Source organism: Hyalella azteca, unplaced genomic scaffold (genome assembly GCF_000764305.2).
Source record: "Hyalella azteca isolate HAZT.00-mixed unplaced genomic scaffold, Hazt_2.0.2 contig220, whole genome shotgun sequence".
In the NCBI taxonomy this organism is placed as follows: Eukaryota; Metazoa; Arthropoda; class Malacostraca; order Amphipoda; family Hyalellidae; genus Hyalella; species Hyalella azteca.
Genome location: NW_025930575.1, coordinates 48,008 through 68,442, shown reverse-complemented (window position 1 = coordinate 68,442; position 20,435 = coordinate 48,008). Strand labels below are relative to the sequence as shown.

Here is a 20,435-nt window from a genome sequence, read left to right as displayed (position 1 = left end):
TCTGTTTTGAACTTTGCTCGGTACAATTATCCTAACCGCCTTCTTGGTATTGGGATTATTGACTTTTATAATTTATTTTGCTTGGCTCATTTCAGATATTTACTGGAACAATTCGACGCTAACAAGTCGATTGTTCATTTTCATATATGGTGACATTTTTCATTATGGGCTCATAGCCTGAATGGACTATCTATTAATTTATGTACAGCTAATATTCGGGTGAAGTTTGATTAACTTTATAAACTTCAGCTGCAGGATAAACCTAACTTTCTTTTATGTCAGTTATTCCTGTGATTTAGACTGCACGAAGTTCTGCAGTGCAGGCTTCTGGTCCTTTGATTTCGTTACCATCTTGTTAGGGATGTATGTTTGACTGCAATACTTACCTCTTTTGTATCGTTTGCTTCTTGCTTCTTCACGTTATATTTCTGTCTTTTATATCTAAGCTTATTCACTTTTTTCTATTGCTCTGAGGAAGAGTAATTCAGCGTCAACCATTACGAGTTCAGCCTCTGCGAACTCGCTGAGGTTAAGATGTTCACCACATTCCATGTAGGGAGAATTCCTGCTAGGTAAAACTGTTCTCCCTCTCCGAACATTGACTTAGCGTGAGTACGATAAATGAAATGCTGCTCAGCTCACTCAAATAATGCTTCCTTTTTTCTAGTTTTTTTATACATCTCTGACTAGAAAAAAAATTGGAAATAGAAGTGTGACGGTTACAAAGCGTCTCCAATTCTAGAATATGGGAAAGGAATAGACGGCTTGGGCGTTTGAAAGTTCAGACGAGAAGCTACAAGTCGGCCGCGTGTCAATTCCCTAGCTATTTAAGCTGCCTAGTACAGGATTTTGCTATTCTTCTTTCAGAGACTTTATTTTACTATCCGTACTTTTCATGATTAAACATACTTGTGCATTGTTATTGCTTTCCCTTAATTTATATCATAACTTGGAACATTGAATGTGCTCCTGAGAATATCTATTGAGCTGACAGTAAATAGCGGACAGAGGGACTCCGACTTGTCTATCGAGACGACCGTGGTCCGTTTCAGATCTATAATTTTTGCAAATGTATATTATGCAAACTTTACTTACACGGGTGTAGATGTTAGGCGCTTAGAGTATGATATTTCCCTAATGCAAGTGATATTTAACTATTGCTGACAATTAAAACAGTAAGCTTGAGAGCAAGCTACCAAATAACTGACTTTTTCATTGAAAAACTTCTACATTCAGGTATGCCAGATATCATGTGACGACCAAGTCGTTTTCCAAGGACAAAATTCCGATAATGGAAATTCTGAAATTATCTGGCTCGAAATTTTCAATATCGTGTTATTTTTCTCGTATCTTAATGGGCACCTGAAAATGGGATCCCTTTAAATCAAGAGAGAGTTGGGTTTTTTTTTTCTTCTCTGAGACCTTTAATACCCGCAATATATACCATCTTTTAACGTGGCAATAATCGGCTAGAATTAAAGATATTCAGAATTTGATTTTAATATATATTTCGAACATTCAAAAGCCTTATTCACATTTCTCCGCTGTCGTCCTCTGCAACTCCTGAGAACTCACATGCACTCCGTGGCTCTGCAAGATCTTGCCAAACACGATCTGGGTGAAACAAGTATAGAGTACGGCTTTATTCAACAGGTATTTATGTCCATTATGGGACAAACGTGCTACTCTCTGGCCTAATGTTTCAGTACATTCGCTGACAGTTGATCTGCCTAGACTCCTCCAATGCTTGGAAATCGCGCTAGCATTGCTGTATTGACGCAGAAAAAGCTTATTTGCAAAATTTTTGAAGGCTTGAAATGTCTGAATGATTTTTGCCTTGACTCTTTCATATGACTTTCCTGACAAACTATAGTTCCGTTTCTGAGCAATTGAATATTATCGAATTATAACCGATCGTCCGCCCTGTCATCAAGTTCGCAAAACCTACAATTTTCCTCAAGATCAGAATCCAATTACGCTTCGCTCGTGAACCAGCCTTCCGTTGAAAAAAATATAACTCAGTACTCACTGCAGTGAAAGACAGAGAGCGCATTTTCTGCTCCAAGTATGAACGCGTTCAAGAACAGACTAGATAAAGCTATGGAAAAATATATGTTCAGATTTGAAATGCCTAGCACAATATCGAGCCCAGCGAAAGTCTAGTAGCTACTTGAAACTCTCATCAGTCATGAAAAGATTCGATCAAATGAAACGATATTAGATCTTCTGTGAACAAGGCACGAAAAGGAAAAGAATCGGCGACAGACCACATCAAGCCTACACTTCAGCGCCCAGATCAATATGTTATGTTATGGTAATAGTGCATTTTTTACTTTAATGAGAAAAATGCACTAAAAAGCCACCTTGCGATTGGGAACAACGTCATACTTTTTAAAAAATCTGTTTGATAGGTCTGCCTCCCCAAATTTATTCTCATTAAAAGTATTAATTTTATGGCTGTTTAATGTATTACCTGCGGAATGAGTAAAAATGGCAAATTATCTCGCGACCTTAACATCACCGGACGGCTGCTTTAACTCTATGAGCGATTTTAGTTTAAAATCTGTTAATTTGAGCGACATATTGGGCTCTGTAAATCTTGCCATTTTGGGGAATAATTCGTCGTGTAAAACCGAAACACAGACGAATTTCTCTTGCCTTAAACGTCGCCGAATATTTTTTTTTATAATTTATTCCGTAGCTCGCGAGATATTTTAAAAACACTGGAGAACAACCGAAGAGGAGAATTGAGCTGTGAATTTTAACGCTCAAGTCATGAAATTCATTGTTGAGACCGACGCGGACAATATTTATGTATTGTGAATGATTATTTAATTCGCGCGAACTCGTTTAATGCTTGCTTAATTTTTTAAACTTATTATGCATGAAAAAAAAACATTTGTAAACTCCGATATAGACGGACCTTTTAACGCCTCGAGCTTGAAGCGGGCAACGGAAATATTCGAATATCCTCGCTAAATCTCATGTTCTATACTGGGCATGCAATTCTAGTATCTTTAGGGTAGTTGCCCGACGTTAATTGAGAAGATCGTCTTCTCTCAATTATGGGACCAATTACTTACAATATTTGAGTCACTTACAAATCCACTCCTCCGCTGCGAATGCGAACGCCAATTCAATGTTCCTTCGGAAAGAAGCAAGTCTTGAATCGAGCCTAAACGTTTATAGGAGGGAGTCTAAGTTAAGTTTACTTGCAACAAATTTAATAATGTCTATAGTAAAACTTCATAGACAGTGAAAATGAGTAAGTTTAAGTTATAATTTTATTTGAGCACCCCACAATAATTGTACGAGTATAAAAATATTTTCAGCTTGGAATTTATTTACATTTAAATGTGATTTAACTACTTCCAATGTGGAATTATGCTACTTAAAATAAATTTGTGCCATTTAAGAGGCATCATGTGGCTTTAATAATGGTCAAAATGCCCGTTCAATGGCACTTCAAGCCTCCCGTTGTGAATATTAATGAAAACCGATCAGTGCCTAAATTAAATGTAATGAATTTTAAACATCATATGAAATTCTAAACTTCTACTAAATTTCAAACTTCATACCTGAATTCAACCTTATTATTGAGTTTCAAAAATCTATGATTTGTCAGCATGTTGACTGAAGGTTGAGATCAACAAATTTGGAACACTCAGTAAGTAGCAAGCTGGAGCCTCATTTAGCAGTAAAAAATCTTTGTCTTTATCGACAAGGTGTCCGGTTGGTTGTACTGTAATAGCAAAAATAGGAGCAGTGCGTCCCAGCTTGCTGCAAATTAGCTGGAATTGGCCACCAGCAAGACATGGCGTAATATTAATCGTTGACGCCTCTACATTTCATGTATTCATTTTTGAATTAAGATCGTTGCACAGTAAATAGATTTCTTTTATTATCGCTATCAGATTAAAGCCATATCATGATAATAAAAATTAAGATCGCTTTACTCAATACTCAAGGGATTGATTATCTTATGGGAATTTGAAACAAGAACCCACAATAGGGGCCATGGCTTGAAACTGAAAAAACTGCGTTGCAACTCATCCATGCGACTACATTTCTTCTCGCTTCTAGTCACCGACATGTGGAACAGCCTCCCCGATTACATTGTGGACGCTCCGAGTACAAATGCGTTCAAGTACAGACTAGACAAATCTATGGAAAAATATATGTTTAGACTTGAAATGCCTAGTACCATATGAAACCCGGTGGAAGTCTAGTGACTATTTAAAACTATCCGCAGTTTGGAAAAGATCCGGTCGAGGACCTGTTTTTAGATCTCCTGTGGACAAGTCACGAAAAATACAAGAATCAGCGACAGGCCACATCAGTCCAATTCTTCAGCGCGGACATCACTATGCTATGCTATTAGTTGTTGGATCTTTCACTGCACCGCCGCTGAGCATGAGGCTGGAAGCACTCATTGCAGAGCTCGCCTGCATGGCGGTGCTTGTAAAAATATCTTTGGCGTGGCGCCTGGCTGCCCTCATCTTGAACTTCTTCAAACTTCTTATCACTAAGCTCTCTTTACCAGAGTCAATGAAAGGAATGTTATCCAAACTTTGAGACTTGCGGTGTCGTACAAAAGCGGTCGTGTCATTATTTTTCTTCTTGCGAATAAAGTCAGGCGATTTCCCCTCCATGTGCGGCACGGAAGTCTGTCGCTCCGCGTTCAGCGATGTACTCGATCTCGAGTGCTTGAGTGAGGCGAATTCTGACGAAGGTTCTTTCTTCCATCTCGGCGGTAGCTTAGGCGACGCAGAGTTTGGCGGGGCAGGGGGCGGCAAGCCATCACAAATCTCGCTGTAAAACTTTGCCCCGTTGGCGTCGTTGCCAGTATCTGCAAAAAAATGATTTTGATGCAACCAGCTATTTTGGCCAAAAATATGTATATTTTAACGGGTGCAACTCAGCATGAGTGGATTGGTTCTTACAATGTTTTAAAACTGCCAATAACTTGCACCAGAAAAGGTGTATTGCAACGATCTTAAAAAATGATTGCGAAAGCTGCAAATTATCATGGCAGGGGCCAAATTTTGTTCAAATCTATAGATAGGATGTTTCAGTCACATGGAATGTATTCGAATTTTATGCAAACCTGGGGATTTAGATAAAAGATTATTTCTAGAAGCTGCTTTGGCAAGACGACGTAGGCCCATCGGCGGTGTTTCTCTCAGCTTTCTATTGATCACTTTAAGATTCTCCATGGCTTTGCCGGCCGGACTCAGAATCTGGTGAGGAAATGACAAATTTAAACGAAAAACTAACTACATTGCAATACTTTAATCAAATGCTATAATGGACTAGCGAAAGACTCCACTTATATTACCAGTAAGAAACTTTTAAGTTTAACCCTTTACCGCCTAACATGAGTAACGTACCGGAGCAATATTGTCGCGCGCCTACTTCCCAAAAAGGATACGTTCAGTGAGCGCAAAATGACTTGCACTGATGGTTGCCGCCACGTACGACAACTTTAAAATGTTCTCTGTTGCGTACAAACATCCTCAGGTTGCTACACTCAATAGTTTACGTATAATTTTAGTTGAAAGTTATATTCCCGGAGAGTGACATACGTCGGAGAAGGTTTAAATATTGGTGATTCAGAAGAGCTTACCTTAAGTGTGCACTCCATGCGCACCCAGACGTTGCGGTCCGTGTTGAGCGCCATGTTCCAGGCCACATTTCCAGTGCACAGCTGCGGCTTCTGCAGCAGATGTTCCAGGCGGACCTTCAGTCGGCCCTTCACGACGCTCCCTTGGCCGCTCCGCAGCTGTTAAATAATCTTTTTTTTTTTTTGTCTTAAAACGGGGCAGGTAAATCATGCACTAAAGTCTGCTCAAATTTTCATATCTGTGCTTTAGACATTTATTTATTAAAATTTATTCTAAATCAATTTCCGATGTAGCTAAAACGACAAAAATCATCGAAGCCCCTGCTGAAGCCAAGTTTCTGTTTTTCCAATGATGGGGATTTGTTACATTTTTGGATGGCTTATATGGTTTGGACGAAACTATTGAATTGCACAATATAATTGCTAATAAGTCCAAAACTTGTTCAGCTTTGATTAGTGGTTGAACCACCAACTTTCAACACTATTCTGAAATTTATTCGACTCAACAAACAAAACGATGGACTTTTAAGGATTTCTAAAGATGTGCGAATGTCTAATAATTTTTTGCGATAACTTTCATTAAAATGTTGGCCTATTAATACTCTAAAAATTAGATCGCGATTATGCCAACGATAGTTACGCTCTAGATTGAAACTTGGATTTACCTTAAGAGAAAGAACGTCGTGAGCGGATTTGAGATTAAAAATGAAGGATTGCTTCCACGCCCATACGCCGCTGGAAGTTTCTGTAGCTATCCATGAATGCTGCTCGTCTCCTCCTGCCCTCACCGCCATGCGCCAGTGACTGCTGCTCTCCTGCAGCGCAAAAGATAACTCTAGCTGAAGACTAAAGATATGATAATGCGCTTTACTTTTAACGAGGAACTAACGACAGACGAAATACAAAATATTTTATGGTGAAATAAATTCCTCGTGGACCACAATGAGGGTGGCCTATAGGGTACGCACACAGTGAAAGCAGGTTGCCAGCGTGCTGGTTACCTGCTCAGGCTGGCGCCTGAAACAATAGAATACAGAAGCCTATTCGTACAGGTTTTCACTGTGAACACTTATATTATTATCCTATGTTCATTCTTGTGGCAGGTCGGAGCAGGTTGCCCGCGCGGACAAACTTGCTTTCACTGTGTGCGTACCCTAAGATTACTCACGGGAAGATGCCACGCCGAGTCCAGCCAAACGAGTGCCAGGCAACTGAAGAGGGCGAAGCCGTTGGGGTTGCCTGCTAAGGGGTTGACGTGGCCGACGTCGATGGGTACCGTACTGAAGCCTTCCCTTGTCTCTTTGCGGCACAACAAACTGCTCTGCAGCGCCGCTATTTCCGCCAGTTGCTGCTCAAATATTCACGCATGGATCCGTGATAGAGATATTGGTTAATTTTCGTTAGAAGTTGGGGCACATATTGATCTGAATATTATGTTAAAAAACGAAAAAAAATAGTTCAGTCAAAATTATTTCGCAGCTCGCAAGCCGCGATGCTCGGCCCAATGGTGCGTCAAGGCTTGCTAAAAATTATTGAAATGAAACTAGAACCTAAAATTTAATCACTTGTTTTTGTTAATTACATATTTTCGGATATTATTTCAAATTTTCATTGCTGAAAATTCTACGTCAATCGATACTCACGATAGGCAGCTGGTTAGGGTCATCGGTGAGGGGCAGCCACAAGGCCTGTACTCGCAATTTTCCATTTTCTGTACCTCCAGATTCCAGCCACTGGATAACAAAGTTATTGTTCTTAGCATCAGTTGCTTTAATTTCCCTCTAAATCCAAGAAGAATTAAAAATAATTTTTGGGGGAGGTTTTACGAGCAATGAAATCATACATATTTATTGATCTGTAATTTCGCCGTTACAATAGTGTGAGGACTTCCGTCACGAAAGCTAACTGAGATTATATTAACGGAAACGAAACCTCTAAGATGTAGACTGATTTTGGGCAATGCTAAAAACATGCAATAAATTAGTACTATCTATGATCTATTCTACCCACCTTGTCAATTAGTTTCTTTTCCTGGATTTCTCGAGTTCCCAGCCTGAGACTGCAAAGAATTTTATATTAATTTAGACAAAAGAATAGTCATTAAAATTCTCACGATGTTGGTTGATTTTCAATAATGTTTACAGCAGGCGGTTGATTAAGCAGAGCTAAATTGTGGCAGTGAATTGCACGTTCGAGACCCGTAACAAGCTGTGAAAATTTCGCGATGTTCAGAATTGGCGACAGGTTCAACGGCCAAATAAACCTGAAAACCGCTATAAACGGTAATCCTATTTTGGTTTCAAGTTTCGGCTTATTGGTTTAATGGTTGTCATATTTCGCAACTGTGATGCATTTGCTTCACCCAAATATGAAATTAGTGAAATTTCTTAGTAATACTGAAATTGAGGTTATCCTAAAAATGCATAGGTGTGGTGGCTGGAGGAACAAGTCTGAATGAAAAATCGAAGTGCATGATTGGATTGAATGTGTGGAATAACGCGGAATTACAATGTTACAGTCAATAAAAGACGTTAATCTTAACAAGACGTTACTATTAACGTGACGTTAGTCTTAACAAAACACTGGAAAAGAGTCGAATTTACTGCCCAAAAGTAGACTTCATACAAACCTGCTTACCTTAGAAGTTCTGAGTCAGACCTCACTGGGTCTCGGTCCATTATTTGGAACCAGAGATCCTGCCCGCCTGCTGCAGGCTCCCCTGTGCACACGAACTGCGTGGAACACAGCACAGTTCGTTAACGGCAGATGAAATGCGGTAGAAGGAAATTAAAAAAAAACTTCTCCTACTGACAATTCCTGTGCTGCATTTGTAAAAAAACGAACTAACTTCTCCCACTAAGAGTTTCTAAGCTGAAGATGTAAATTCAGAAATGAAATGACTTTTTCCTACTGACAAGTCCTATGCTTTAGCCCACCTGGTAATTGACATTCACTGGAGGAACTCGCTGTTTGATAAGAAATCCATAATTTTAAGCAGTCACAGTTAGATATATACGTAACTTTATGCTCAGTATTTTTTAAGCCTCTTCAATGGGTCTCCCATATTGCTTTTTTATCTTAATAGTTTGAGCTTCATGGGACAATACAATTCCTTACAAATTTCTTTGCTATATTAAATGTTCCATATTACAGGCTTATTTGTCAGCAAGGGTTGTTGGAGTTCTTCAGGCAGGCCGTGACCGAGTGCTCAGCGCCCAGGCGCACCACGCAGTATGGGTCGACCTTCCTCAGGAAATCGTGCGCGCGAAGATCTTGAGCCTCGACCACACACACGCGGACAGCGCCCTGCAACGTGTTTACTGATTGCAATAAGACCCTAAGATCCTCAGGTAACATACCCAGAGTGTTTAGGGACACACCCAAGGCCATGCTAAAAGTATCACCTCTCCGACGGTGACTAAGCGCTGTACTAGCGACACCGAGACATTAACTGAGCTTCCCGGGGCTCGAACCCACGCCTCGCTCCTCCATCTCGGTGCCGCGGTGCATAATCACTGCGCTACAGTGACGCACAGATGATCAAGACTGCAACACTTCAGCAATGTTGAGCAATGATTTACATGACGTATGTAGGATAAAATAAAGTATTCTTATTGTAACTGAAGGTAATAATAATGAACAGAACAAAATGCGTTTAAAAATTACTTTTTAAAGACAACACTTCTAAAGAATCCTGTGTCTCCGATGTTAGACATGCACAGTGAATTTCTAATTTTATTTTTATGTATAAAAAAATCTTTTTCAAAACTTTTTAATGCATATAAATTTTGTAAACCTTTAAAGTTATTTGTTCTGTCAACTGATTCATGCATTGTCTCTGACTTTATGCAAGTGTGCAAAATTTCAGATCGATTGGACAGGTAGAAGTGTGTTAAATATCGATTATATGGTTTCTAGCAGACAAAATTATTTTTAATTTTTTTAATACTGAACAAAAAAATTATTTTTAAATTTTCAAAATTATTTATTCTGTCAATTAATTCCTGCATTTTCTCCAACTTTTCGCAAGTGTGCAAAATTGCAGATCGATTGGACAGGTAGAAGTGTGTTAAATATCGATTATAAGATTTGTAGCAGACAGACAAACAAACAAACAACAAGAAGTGAATTTAAAGAGAAGTGTTGTAAAAGAGGAAACGTTATAAGCTTCATTTTTGCAATACTTTTATGGTCTGTACATCGTTAATCTCATTGTGAGCTCAATTCACTTTCGTCCGTTTCAACTAAACACTGATCCTGAGCAAGAAGAAAATTATTATTGAAATTATGTGAACAATCTGGAACTGGCGAAAGAAGTTAGAACTCATCTTCTTGAGGCATCGTCGTCGATTTCTTTGTGCTGCCATAATTATCGTATTATTATCGTTCACCTTCACAAAGTGAACACTAGCTACGAGAAATAATTAATACGGAAATAATTGATCCGGAAATAATTTATACGAAAATAATTGATACGGAAATAATTTATAGGGAAATAATTGATACGGAAATAATTGATACGGAAATAATTGATACGGAAATAATTGATACGCAAATAATTGATACGCAAATAATTGATACGGAAATAATTGATACGGAAATAATTGATACGCAAATAATTGATACGGAAATAATTGATACGCAAATAATTGATACGCAAATAATTGATACGCAAATAATTGATACGGAAATAATTTATACGGAATTAATTGCTACGAAATAATTAGCGGTTCTTACGGGAGGGGAGGGACACCGTATGGCGGAGGCGTCGACGAAGGGCACGGAGATGCTGTTGGGGGCGACCAGCAGGTCTGAGACTGTCTCTTATACACATCTNCACAAATGCGGTGAGCAGGCAGAGCACTCACAAATGCAGTGAACAGGCAGTGCACTCACAAATGCGGTGAGCAGGCAGAGCACTCACAAATGCTGTGACCAGGCAGAGCACTCACAAATGCGGTGAGCAGGCAGAGCACTCACAAATGCAGTGAACAGGCAGAGCACTCATAAATGCGGTGAACAGGCAGAGCACTCACAAATGCTGTGAGCAGGCAGAGCACTCACAAATGCAGTGAGCAGGCAGAGCACTCACAAATGCGGTGAGCAGGCAGAGCACTCATAAATGCGGTGAAAAGACAGAGCACTCACAAATGCTGTGACCAGGCAGAGCATTCACAAATGCAGTGACCAGGCAGAGCATAGCCTAATGTTGCACGATGTTTGTTGATCACATTACAAATTGCCGTTTTCTTCAATGTCTTCGGTATTATATAAGCTTCACAAATTTTTTTTCCACAATCGACTGTGGCAGAAACGCAGGCTTTCCGATTCTACACTGAAGGAGTTGAAATATTTGATGAATGTTCGTTACGTGATATGTGCCTCGAAGACGTAGTGGTCCTTGCGGCCCGCCAGCTCAGGGTGCTCAACCACCTTCACCCACTGCACTACCGGCGCCTTCGTGCCCAGCAGCAGTGACTCCAGCCTGTAAAATATAACTCAGTACTCACTGCAGTGAATGAAAGAGAGCGCATTTTCTCGTCCATCCGTGACGTCAAGTCACGGACGGACATGACGAGCACAATAGCGCATTTTTTTTCCATAAATGAGAAAATGAGCTAAAAATGAGGTATGGAGTGAGCAGTGATGACACACTGAGCAGCACACGCAGTAATGGCACTCTATGTGGCATTCATTCCTTGAGACAAATCTGAGAAGTTACATAAGTTATATAATTTGCTGAAGGTACTGGATAGAAAGATATTTCATTGTAGGTTTTTTATTCCGAGTGATAATTTTCACTTAAGAACATTAAAGGAATTGGATTTGGAATCGATTCGCTAATTCTAATTACATAATTCCTTCCGGAGCATTTCTAATGAATTCCTCCCTTCTTTCCTAAAGCATAATTCCTTCTGGAGCCATGCGTTTTCGAGTGTCGATAATTTTGAAATGACGCTTTAATTAACGAACTCAAAAAGGGCAACACAATTGCAATCTGTTAAGAAATTATAGAAACAGAATTGCACCTCGTAGCAATACGTATGGGCTCTTAAATTCAATGAACGATTCCTGCGCAGAAAGTGAAAAAAAATTCCCCCAAGACATGGCAAAATTTTTAGCTCTGACTATCACGATGCATAATTTTTATTTATGATCAACACGATTCTTAAGTAAGTTTCATTGATGATTATCGTGATTCATAACAATTCATAATTTCTTTTCATGATGATCACAATTCACAATTTCTGCTGATTATCTTTACGAATCATAATTTTAATTCTAGATCAAGAAGACTCATAACGCGACCTGCTCCTGCAGACCAGAAAATTACACCAGGAATCCACCTAACACAATTATCGTCTGTTTGAAGCAACATTTAGTTGATGATGCAGTTATGGGGAATCCCGCGAGCAAACGGAGCCAAGTCGGGTGTGAGTAATAATATTTTTATTATAAGCTCCTCGATGTTTAGTCACTAATTGCATCATTCGATAACACTTTATCTCTAGTATGAATCTCTTATCACGATTAACCGGATGGGTTGTTGTCCTTCACCTCGATAAGTTTTGGTCGCACACGTGATTGAAGAAAAACAAAAATGATACGGTAATATTTTATGTAAATGCACTCACTGCGATATTATAGATAAAACAATATATATATATATATATATTACACAAATAACCCGAACTTCAGGATATAATGCCTTTGCCGGGGGGAGCGGAGGAATTACTAATTACTTCCAAAAATATTGGTTTTGAGCTTTAATATCATGTTACGCACTCCTGCCAATATTCATAACTTTAATGCCCAAAACATTGTCATATATGAGCTGATAATTCTTCATAACATTGACGCTGATCCTAGCAGTAACTAGTAAGTAAATGATCTTCACCTGAGGCCCACAAGTTGCTGTAGCGGCACCCCCATAAAGGATCGCTCCTGCAGGTGTTGGTTGGCAACCTCCAGCAGCTGTGCCAGCTTGTCCCGGAAGAAAGGCTGTGCGTGCGGCCAGCACTGGCGAAGCAACTGCGGGGAAGTGCAAGTTATTTCACTTCTACCGATCACATTACCAAAGTTCTTACGATATGCATTGTGAAATCCAAGCACCACCTGATCAAAGTAGATTTTTCTAAAAATCCAACCAGTTTCAAATGTAGAGCTCAAATTTTTACGAGAGTACGAGAAATATTATTATTATTCGTAATATTACCATTTTAACATAATTTGGCGATGCATACTGATTGAAATGATATTATGATTCAGATCATGATTATGATCTGAATATTATGATATTATGATATGATATTTGGTTTCAAGCCATGTTGACGAAGGTGGCTCTTTTTCAGTCTTTAATTTGACAGCTTGGGTATGAAGGTGACTTCACGAGTATGTATGTCCAAAGTCACTCGCAAATTACTCTTTCTATTGAATGTGATAAGAAGACGCAACAATAAATAAAAATATTTCTAGCGTCACACTCACCATGTTCACCCACTTGACACGCTCCTCTTCTAATTTCACCTGCAATGAAAAAACAGACAAAGAATTATAGCAAGGAAACCGTAAATTGGAGCACTTGAATTTTTGGATAATTTGGTTGATTAGAAGATCTGACGGAGGTAGAAGTCTGTGAAGCCCTCAAAAATTTAAATAAGTCACGGTTGACGTTAGTTTAACGACGTTTTCTGAGGGCGTTAGATTGTTAATGTTCTTAGTTTAGAGTTCCATGTTCTTAATTTCCATTTGACTCCAAGTTCGAGGACAAGGTGCTTTTAATATAGGGAATCTGCGAGTGAACTTGTTGTAAATATACACTTGTACTTATACACTGCATGCATATGTGCGAGGTGCGCTTCTGCGCAATAATTCTGTAAAGAGTAAATGTTCAATCTTAGCTCAATTGTTCTTTTTAAAGTGTTGAGTGCCACTTTATTCATTTTACCATTACACTTACCTTGTTTTGAATTGGGTGTAAATAGCCTCTGTCAGCGAGATATTGTGCAAGCCAAACCAGCGTGCTGGGATCAGCATCGTGTACAGCTTCTCTTAGATCAGATCTTTTCCTTCTCGTACTCACTTGCTTCTCACTTGCAGCCAGCCAAACTATCGCCATAAAAAGAAGCGCCATGCTTATTTTGCCCAGTGCAAAAACGACAAAGACTATCATAACATAAATAAAAAACGAACGGAAGTTAATCAGCTGATGTCGGTCGTTGTACGCGGTCACAGTTGCTACCGCATCCACCAGAAGAACTCCTAGCTTGTCTACAAAACGAACGAAACATTTGCTGATGTATAACATCAGACAGTCCCAAGAAGTCAACGGTTGACCACTAAAATCTGATTGAAGGTAATCTTCCATTTTTAGCTTTCAAGTTCCAGATTCATTTGCAAATAGCGTCTCTACAGCTGATAATGAATGAAATATATTCGTCCCGTTGCAGCAGAAATATGGCGAACATCTCTGGTGGTGAACATTTTAGAATCTTCATCTTTCATTGTTCGAATGAAAGTTGTAGTCTTCTATCACTATTCGTTTCACTTCCACGACACATTGATTCATCACTGCGGGAGTATCATCTCCTCCGGAGTCCAACGACATACTAATTTTTCGTTCTGGGAAACACGAGATAAGGACGCTAGTGGCTTGATAACCCTAGCGTTATCGCACGCGGTGATTGTAGTCACGGATCGCTCTACCTATCGCAAGGAGCCGGAGGTTCGGCTCCTGGTAGCTTCGATCGCGGAAGTTTACATTACCATTTTTTACTTCTACCCGCTGTGCTGTGGTTGCAAATAAATTAGTTACGTTTTGCTTGGATTGATGGACCTGTGGACTCTCCCATTCAGTATCTAGTGTGGTGCTTTACGTTTATGATCACCAATCGAGAGCTCTTGAAAGGTCCCATCTCCTTCAACTGTAGGTTGGTTAGTTAGTTTAGTGGACAAATGTTTACTAGCGCTTCAGCTATTTAGCTATCTCGCACCGAAATTCAAGATGAACATCACCAAAGAGGTGGAAGGTCTCAGTTATTGAAAGTTTCTTAAATCCAAAAATTATTCATCACCCACAAGGAGCGGAAGGTCTCAATTGTCCAGTCCGCTGAAGCTGGCTCGAAGGAAGGAGCGTTAGCATCTCAAAGAGACGAAGTGACAAGGAGGGACAGGTGAAAACAAACAGAAGCTAAGACACTCGAACAAGAGGTCGCTTACACGGGTCGTCGGCCGCCCGCACGAGAGAGACAGAGAAGGGAAATGTAAGGAATCCTACCTACATAATAAATTAATGTAAGGAATCCTACTCTCATAATAACTTAACCCCACAACTGAGATCTGCAGTCAGACACCGCGAGCTCAGCAGTGAGGCGCTCAGGAACAATCCCCCTAGGAGCGCGAAATTTCTTAGGACTTCAACTGTAAGTTAAAAACCCTTTGTTTGGACTAAAAAGTATAAACTTGGAACTATCTTATTTTTCTGCGAGTTATTTGACGGCAACATAGTAATACGAGATGAAGGAACAAATGATGGGTCATCGTTGCAAGCAGGCTGGCGCTGCCTGACCTCAGTATAACAGGTGTAGTCACTGAGTCTGAGATGCCAAGCGTGTTCCCTCTACCTCCTGACACCTCACTGCCTCGCAAGAGCTGATGGATGCTGTGCGTCATCATGGCGGTCCCGCGGTGCAGTCGTGTAGGCTGAATGATACTAAATTTTGAATGATATATTCCCTACTTCTGAATTCAAATTGCACGGATTGTTTCATTCATTACAAATAAGATATGCAGAAAACTCCCCCAAAAGTAAAACTTTGGCCAAATTCTGTGGTTGAATAACAGTACAATTTACCGGAGGCTTTAATGTCTTAGAGGATCGATCATTTCCTGAGAACGTGTTTTTATTGTCAATAATGATATTACAGATACTCTCGATCTTGGTTTAATTGGACATATTCATGAAAAGGAATCTAAAATGTGCACGGGTCATTATGATGTTATCGTTTGACAGAGGAAATCATTCAAATAATTCTATTGTTACCGGAGCATTGTTGAGGTTGTTCAGTGTCCAGCCTTGAGTGGGGAGGATATCTCAATTTATTTGTGACCGTAAATTTTTTGGTTGTTCAATAGCTATAAGTTTGAGAGGAAATAATTTTGTATTATATGATACGAATCATTGTAATTGGGCTATCAGATCGCAGCACTATCTGCCGAGATCACGATAGGTGATGGGATGTCGTAATGAACCAAGACGCGTGTGACGATGGTTGATAATTTTGTCTTATATTCTTTTACGATTTTAATTTTTTTGTTGAAATGGAAAGTTTTGTTGTCAATGGTAAACAAGTTTATGCCTGATTAGCGTACTCTTACTTTAGGAATCAGTCTGGGGGTAAGGGAAGTTGATGTGTGCATGGCAATAAAAGGATAATTTTAGAAATATTTAAACCACGCAAGAAATGAAGTCTTGGTGAGGGTTTGGAGATCAGTTTTGTAATTTTTTTTAAACTTTAATTGAAATTTTGAAGCCATTATTACGGATATGACGTGTGAAGTTTTCTTCATTAAACTTTTGCAATATTCCTTTGCAGTTGTTCTTACTGGGGTGAATAAATGCAGTCATCTAGCAGTGTATGTTAAGAGATTTTATCCCATTCACCCCTGCAATTAAGTGAATGTTTATTGTGACGAACTATCCTCAGATTTTCAGATTACTAATCGCGTCACCTCCAAAGTTCGAATGGTCCTCTCGTCACGCCTACCAAGACCGGAAAGTAAGACACTTCCCTATTGTAAGCCAGGCCCAGGCTGAACGGCATTTGAAACGCCAATGACAAGCTAAAGTTGATGTAGTAAAGGTAAACTGCTAATTATTAAAGTGACGAATCAGAACGGGTAACGAATGCGAAATGATAAATTTGTTACTCAACCAATTCCGAGTAACCAACAAATTGGTTACTCGGAAACAAATACCAGCAAATCGGACAAGAAAGAGAAAGCTGTGACAAATCTAATACGTAAAGAGGGAGCTAGAGGAGTTGCTAGGTAGAACGAGTGATCCTAAAAACAAAAAGCAAAGAATAAATACCCAAACATGATAAATCAGTTGTATGTTCGCTGATATCACGGTATTTCACAGTACATTCGAATTTCAACACTTTCGCGAGTAACAACTTACCCTGGCGTTGGAGTTAAAATCTTATTAGCGATGAACCATTACGCCAATCGGGATCAGCAGCTTAACTGACGGCTACCAAAAATATAACGCCCTTGTCAGAGATGGTCATGCTTGATCTTAGCGGCCTAATGGCAAGTAGTAGGAAATTTTAAGCCTACCATGTATATTATATATACGAATTCGAATTTCGTGCAATTAACTGTTATTGCATCAGTGGAAATCATGAAGTATTAACTGGAATATTACAAGACCAACTGAAATTGAGTTCATTATTCAAAATTCTAGTAAAGATTTCCTTCGAAGTTGATATCTCCGCTCAACCACAGGTTAGGTTTTTTCTGCACCTCACGGCATATTATAGTTATTCATCGTAGTGTATTTAGCGCCAGCCGCGCAATCAGCAAGGGTTGTTGGAGTTCTTCAGGCAGGCCGTGACCGAGTGCTCAGCGCCCAGGCGCACCACGCAGTATGGGTCGACCTTCCTCAGGAAATCATGCGCGCGTAGATCCTGGGCCTCGACCACGCACACGCGGACCGCGCCCTGCAAAGCGTTAACGGATTAAAAGACCTTAAGATCACCAGGTAACATACCCAGAGTGTTTAAGGGAGCGCTAGGCCATGCTGAAAGCACCACTTTTTTGACGGCGACTAAACGCCGTCCACCAACGACACTGAGACTTTAACTGAGCTTCCCGGGGCTCGAACCCACGCCTCGCTCCTCCATCTCGGTGCCGCGGTGCCATCATCACAGCGCATACAGCGGCCGTGATGATGGCACCGCAATTCTGAGCAAGAAACTGCGCTACAGTGACGCACAGATGACCCGGACTTCAGCACTTCGGCAATGGTGAGCAATGTTTTATGTTACGCATGTAGGATGAAATAGAATAGAATAGAAGTGTCGGCACTGAAGAAATAGGCCTATGGCATGTTGCCGATTCTTGAATTTTTCGTGAATTGATTCACGAGGGATCCGGCCTTTGGAACCCGATCTTTCCATAACTGACGATTGATTGAGATAGCTGCTGGACTTAAATGAAGTATTCTCATTGTAATAACTGAAGGTAATAATAATGAACAGAAAAATGAGAGAACGTTATAAGCTTGATTTTTTTCAATATTTTTATGGTCTATGAATTGTTAATCTCATTGGGAGCTCAATTCAGTCTCGTCCGTTTCAACTAAACATTGATCCTGAGCAAGAACAAAATTGTTATTAAAATTATGTGAATAATCTGAAGCTGGCGAAAGAAGTTAGAACTCATCTTCTTGAGGCATCGTCGTCGATTTCTTTGTGCTGCCATAATTATCGTATTATTATCGTTCACCTTCACAAAGTGAACACTAGCTACGAGAAATAATTAATACGGAAATAATTAGCGGGTATTTTCGTCGGTCTTTTTATGCTACCATAATAACGTTCACTTTCTCAACGTAAACTCTAGTCACGAGAAATAATTGATACAGAAATAATTAGCGGTTCTTACGGGAGGGGAGGGACACCGTATGGCGGAGGCGTCGACGAAGGGCACGGAGATGCTGTTGGGGGCGACCAGCAGGTCTGAGATGACCTTCGTCAGGAAGGAGTGCATCAGCTTCCTGCAGACGCATGATTTTTCATCACTTTAGCTGCAGCTTTCAAAATTTCGAAACGATTAAATTGAAGTGCCTGCAGTTGTGCTTGTTGCGTTCGCAAGCTAAATTAGAGAAGACAAATAAATCTAACAAGAAATTAAGTTACATAAAACTTTTAAAATAAACTTTGAATCACCAAATAATAAGAATGGAATTTGGAATCCGAATTCAGCGGCTGCACTTGAAAATTTTTTTTCAATTATCGGAGGTTCAAGTGGATAGTTTCTTGCCAGTTTCAGAGTCTCCAAAAAATCTGATGAAATTAAACAAAAAAGACGCATATATAGTATGTTTAACTTTATCCGCGTGATGATGTGCAATACTGACGAGAAAAGCTCGCCCGACACCATGTCTAGCGCGCTGGCGGTGCTGGTGGAGTTGAAGTCGATGGAGGGAGGCTGGAGGAGGTAAATATATAGTATGTTTAAGACGCATATATAGTATGTTTAACTTTAGCTGTGATATAATGTTCAATACNACACTGACGCCTGCCAGCCCCTCGAGAAGGCTTCAAGAAAAATGGCTGCTGATATAACAATAAAGAAGCATTCAAGCCCTGTCTCTTATACACATCTAGATGTGTATAAGAGACAGGACCAGGCAGAGCACTCATAAATGCGGCGAAGAGACAGAGCACTCACAAATGCAGTGACCAGGCAGAGCACTCATAAATGCGGCGAAGAGACAGTGCACTCACAAATGCAGTGATCAGACAGAGCACTCACAAATGCAGTGAACAGGAAACGCTCTCACAAAACAAGTTACAAACTATTGACCATCAGATGCCTCTGAAATAGCTGGTTGTAATTTTAAATGATTTTATATAATCAAATGGAAACGCAAAATCAGAATAAAATCCTTTATAAAAGAGAGTATTCAGACTACGGAACAAAAGTAATTTTCCATAATTCATCTAGATGAATATGATACGAGACAAAAATAGCTTGTAAGAAATATACTCACGTGCAAGTCCCGAATTCCCGCTTTAAACTTTTTCGAATAAAGCACGAGCTCGGCGTCGCTGATGTACCTGCACACGGGACAAGATGTGATTTATATCGATATGCTAAGCTTCCTATTCCAGTCCTTTATTAGAATATAATAGAATAGAAGTGTCGGCGCTGAAGAAATAGGCCCATGGCCTGTTGCCGATTCTTGAACTTTTCGTGACTTGATTCACAAGGGATCCGGCCTTTGGAACCCGATCTTTCCATAGCTGACGATTGATTGAGATAGCTGCTGGACCGAATTCATGACTGAATTCGGATGAACGATGTGTCTTTTCCCTTGTAGGAACATTCAATGTTAAACTTAGTTATAATTAGTTAAATCTTCAATTTTTCTAATAAGATCAAGCCTTTCGTAAACATCCGAACTACTTCTAAATTGACTTTTTCTTTCTTCGTTAGTCGAGTTAACTGTCACTTCACTACAGCCTTGTCCTCCAACGTTCAGGATGCCACTTACGGATACCTACACCTAAATACACTTTCCTAACACTCGTATCTTTCAATTAATTCTCGTATAAAACTCTCTTTGCGTGTAACTTAGCTTATATAGTTCTGAACCAACATACCGCTATACCCTAATGGGTATAGTGGGTATACCCAGCCTAATGTTGCACGATGTTTGTTGATCACATTACAAATTGCCGTTTTCTTCAATGTCTTCGGTATTATATAAGCTTCACAAATTTTTTTTCCACAATCGACTGTGGCAGAAACGCAGGCTTTCCGATTCTACACTGAAGGAGTTGAAATATTTGATGAATGTTCGTTACGTGATATGTGCCTCGAAGACGTAGTGGTCCTTGCGGCCCGCCAGCTCAGGGTGCTCAACCACCTTCACCCACTGCACCACCGGCGCCTTCGTGCCCAGCAGCAGTGACTCCAGCCTGTAAAATATAACTCAGTACTCACTGCAGTGAATGAAAGAGAGCGCATTTTCTCGTCCATCCGTGACGTCAAGTCACGGACGGACATGACGAGCACAATA

At 39.9% G+C, this 20,435-nt stretch overlaps 3 protein-coding genes across 3 annotated transcripts; all 3 read right to left on the bottom strand.

The window, feature by feature from the left end:
• Positions 1–4,337: 4,337 nt before the first annotated feature.
• On the bottom strand, positions 4,338–8,482 carry LOC108683276. The gene is made up of 8 exons (XM_018172578.2): positions 8,261–8,482; positions 7,634–7,682; positions 7,267–7,356; positions 6,792–6,971; positions 6,289–6,438; positions 5,627–5,782; positions 5,108–5,240; positions 4,338–4,849 (listed from the first exon to the last, which is right to left on the bottom strand). The coding sequence occupies exons 1-8, from the start codon at positions 8,299–8,301 to the stop codon at positions 4,365–4,367; spliced, it is 1,284 nt and encodes a 427-aa protein (XP_018028067.2). The 5' UTR covers positions 8,302–8,482; the 3' UTR covers positions 4,338–4,364.
• A 2,508-nt stretch (positions 8,483–10,990) lies between these two features.
• LOC125179449 lies at positions 10,991–14,209 on the bottom strand. Its single transcript, XM_047885337.1, has 4 exons — positions 13,584–14,209; positions 13,112–13,150; positions 12,522–12,655; positions 10,991–11,108 (listed from the first exon to the last, which is right to left on the bottom strand). Exons 1-4 carry the CDS (start codon positions 13,989–13,991, stop codon positions 10,991–10,993), a joined length of 699 nt encoding a protein of 232 aa, XP_047741293.1. The 5' UTR covers positions 13,992–14,209.
• A 2,993-nt stretch (positions 14,210–17,202) lies between these two features.
• On the bottom strand, positions 17,203–18,847 carry LOC125179442 (extended synaptotagmin-1-like). The gene is made up of 3 exons (XM_047885314.1): positions 18,768–18,847; positions 18,293–18,404; positions 17,203–17,346 (listed from the first exon to the last, which is right to left on the bottom strand). Exons 1-3 carry the CDS (start codon positions 18,788–18,790, stop codon positions 17,203–17,205), a joined length of 279 nt encoding a protein of 92 aa, XP_047741270.1. The 5' UTR covers positions 18,791–18,847.
• Positions 18,848–20,435: the final 1,588 nt, after the last annotated feature.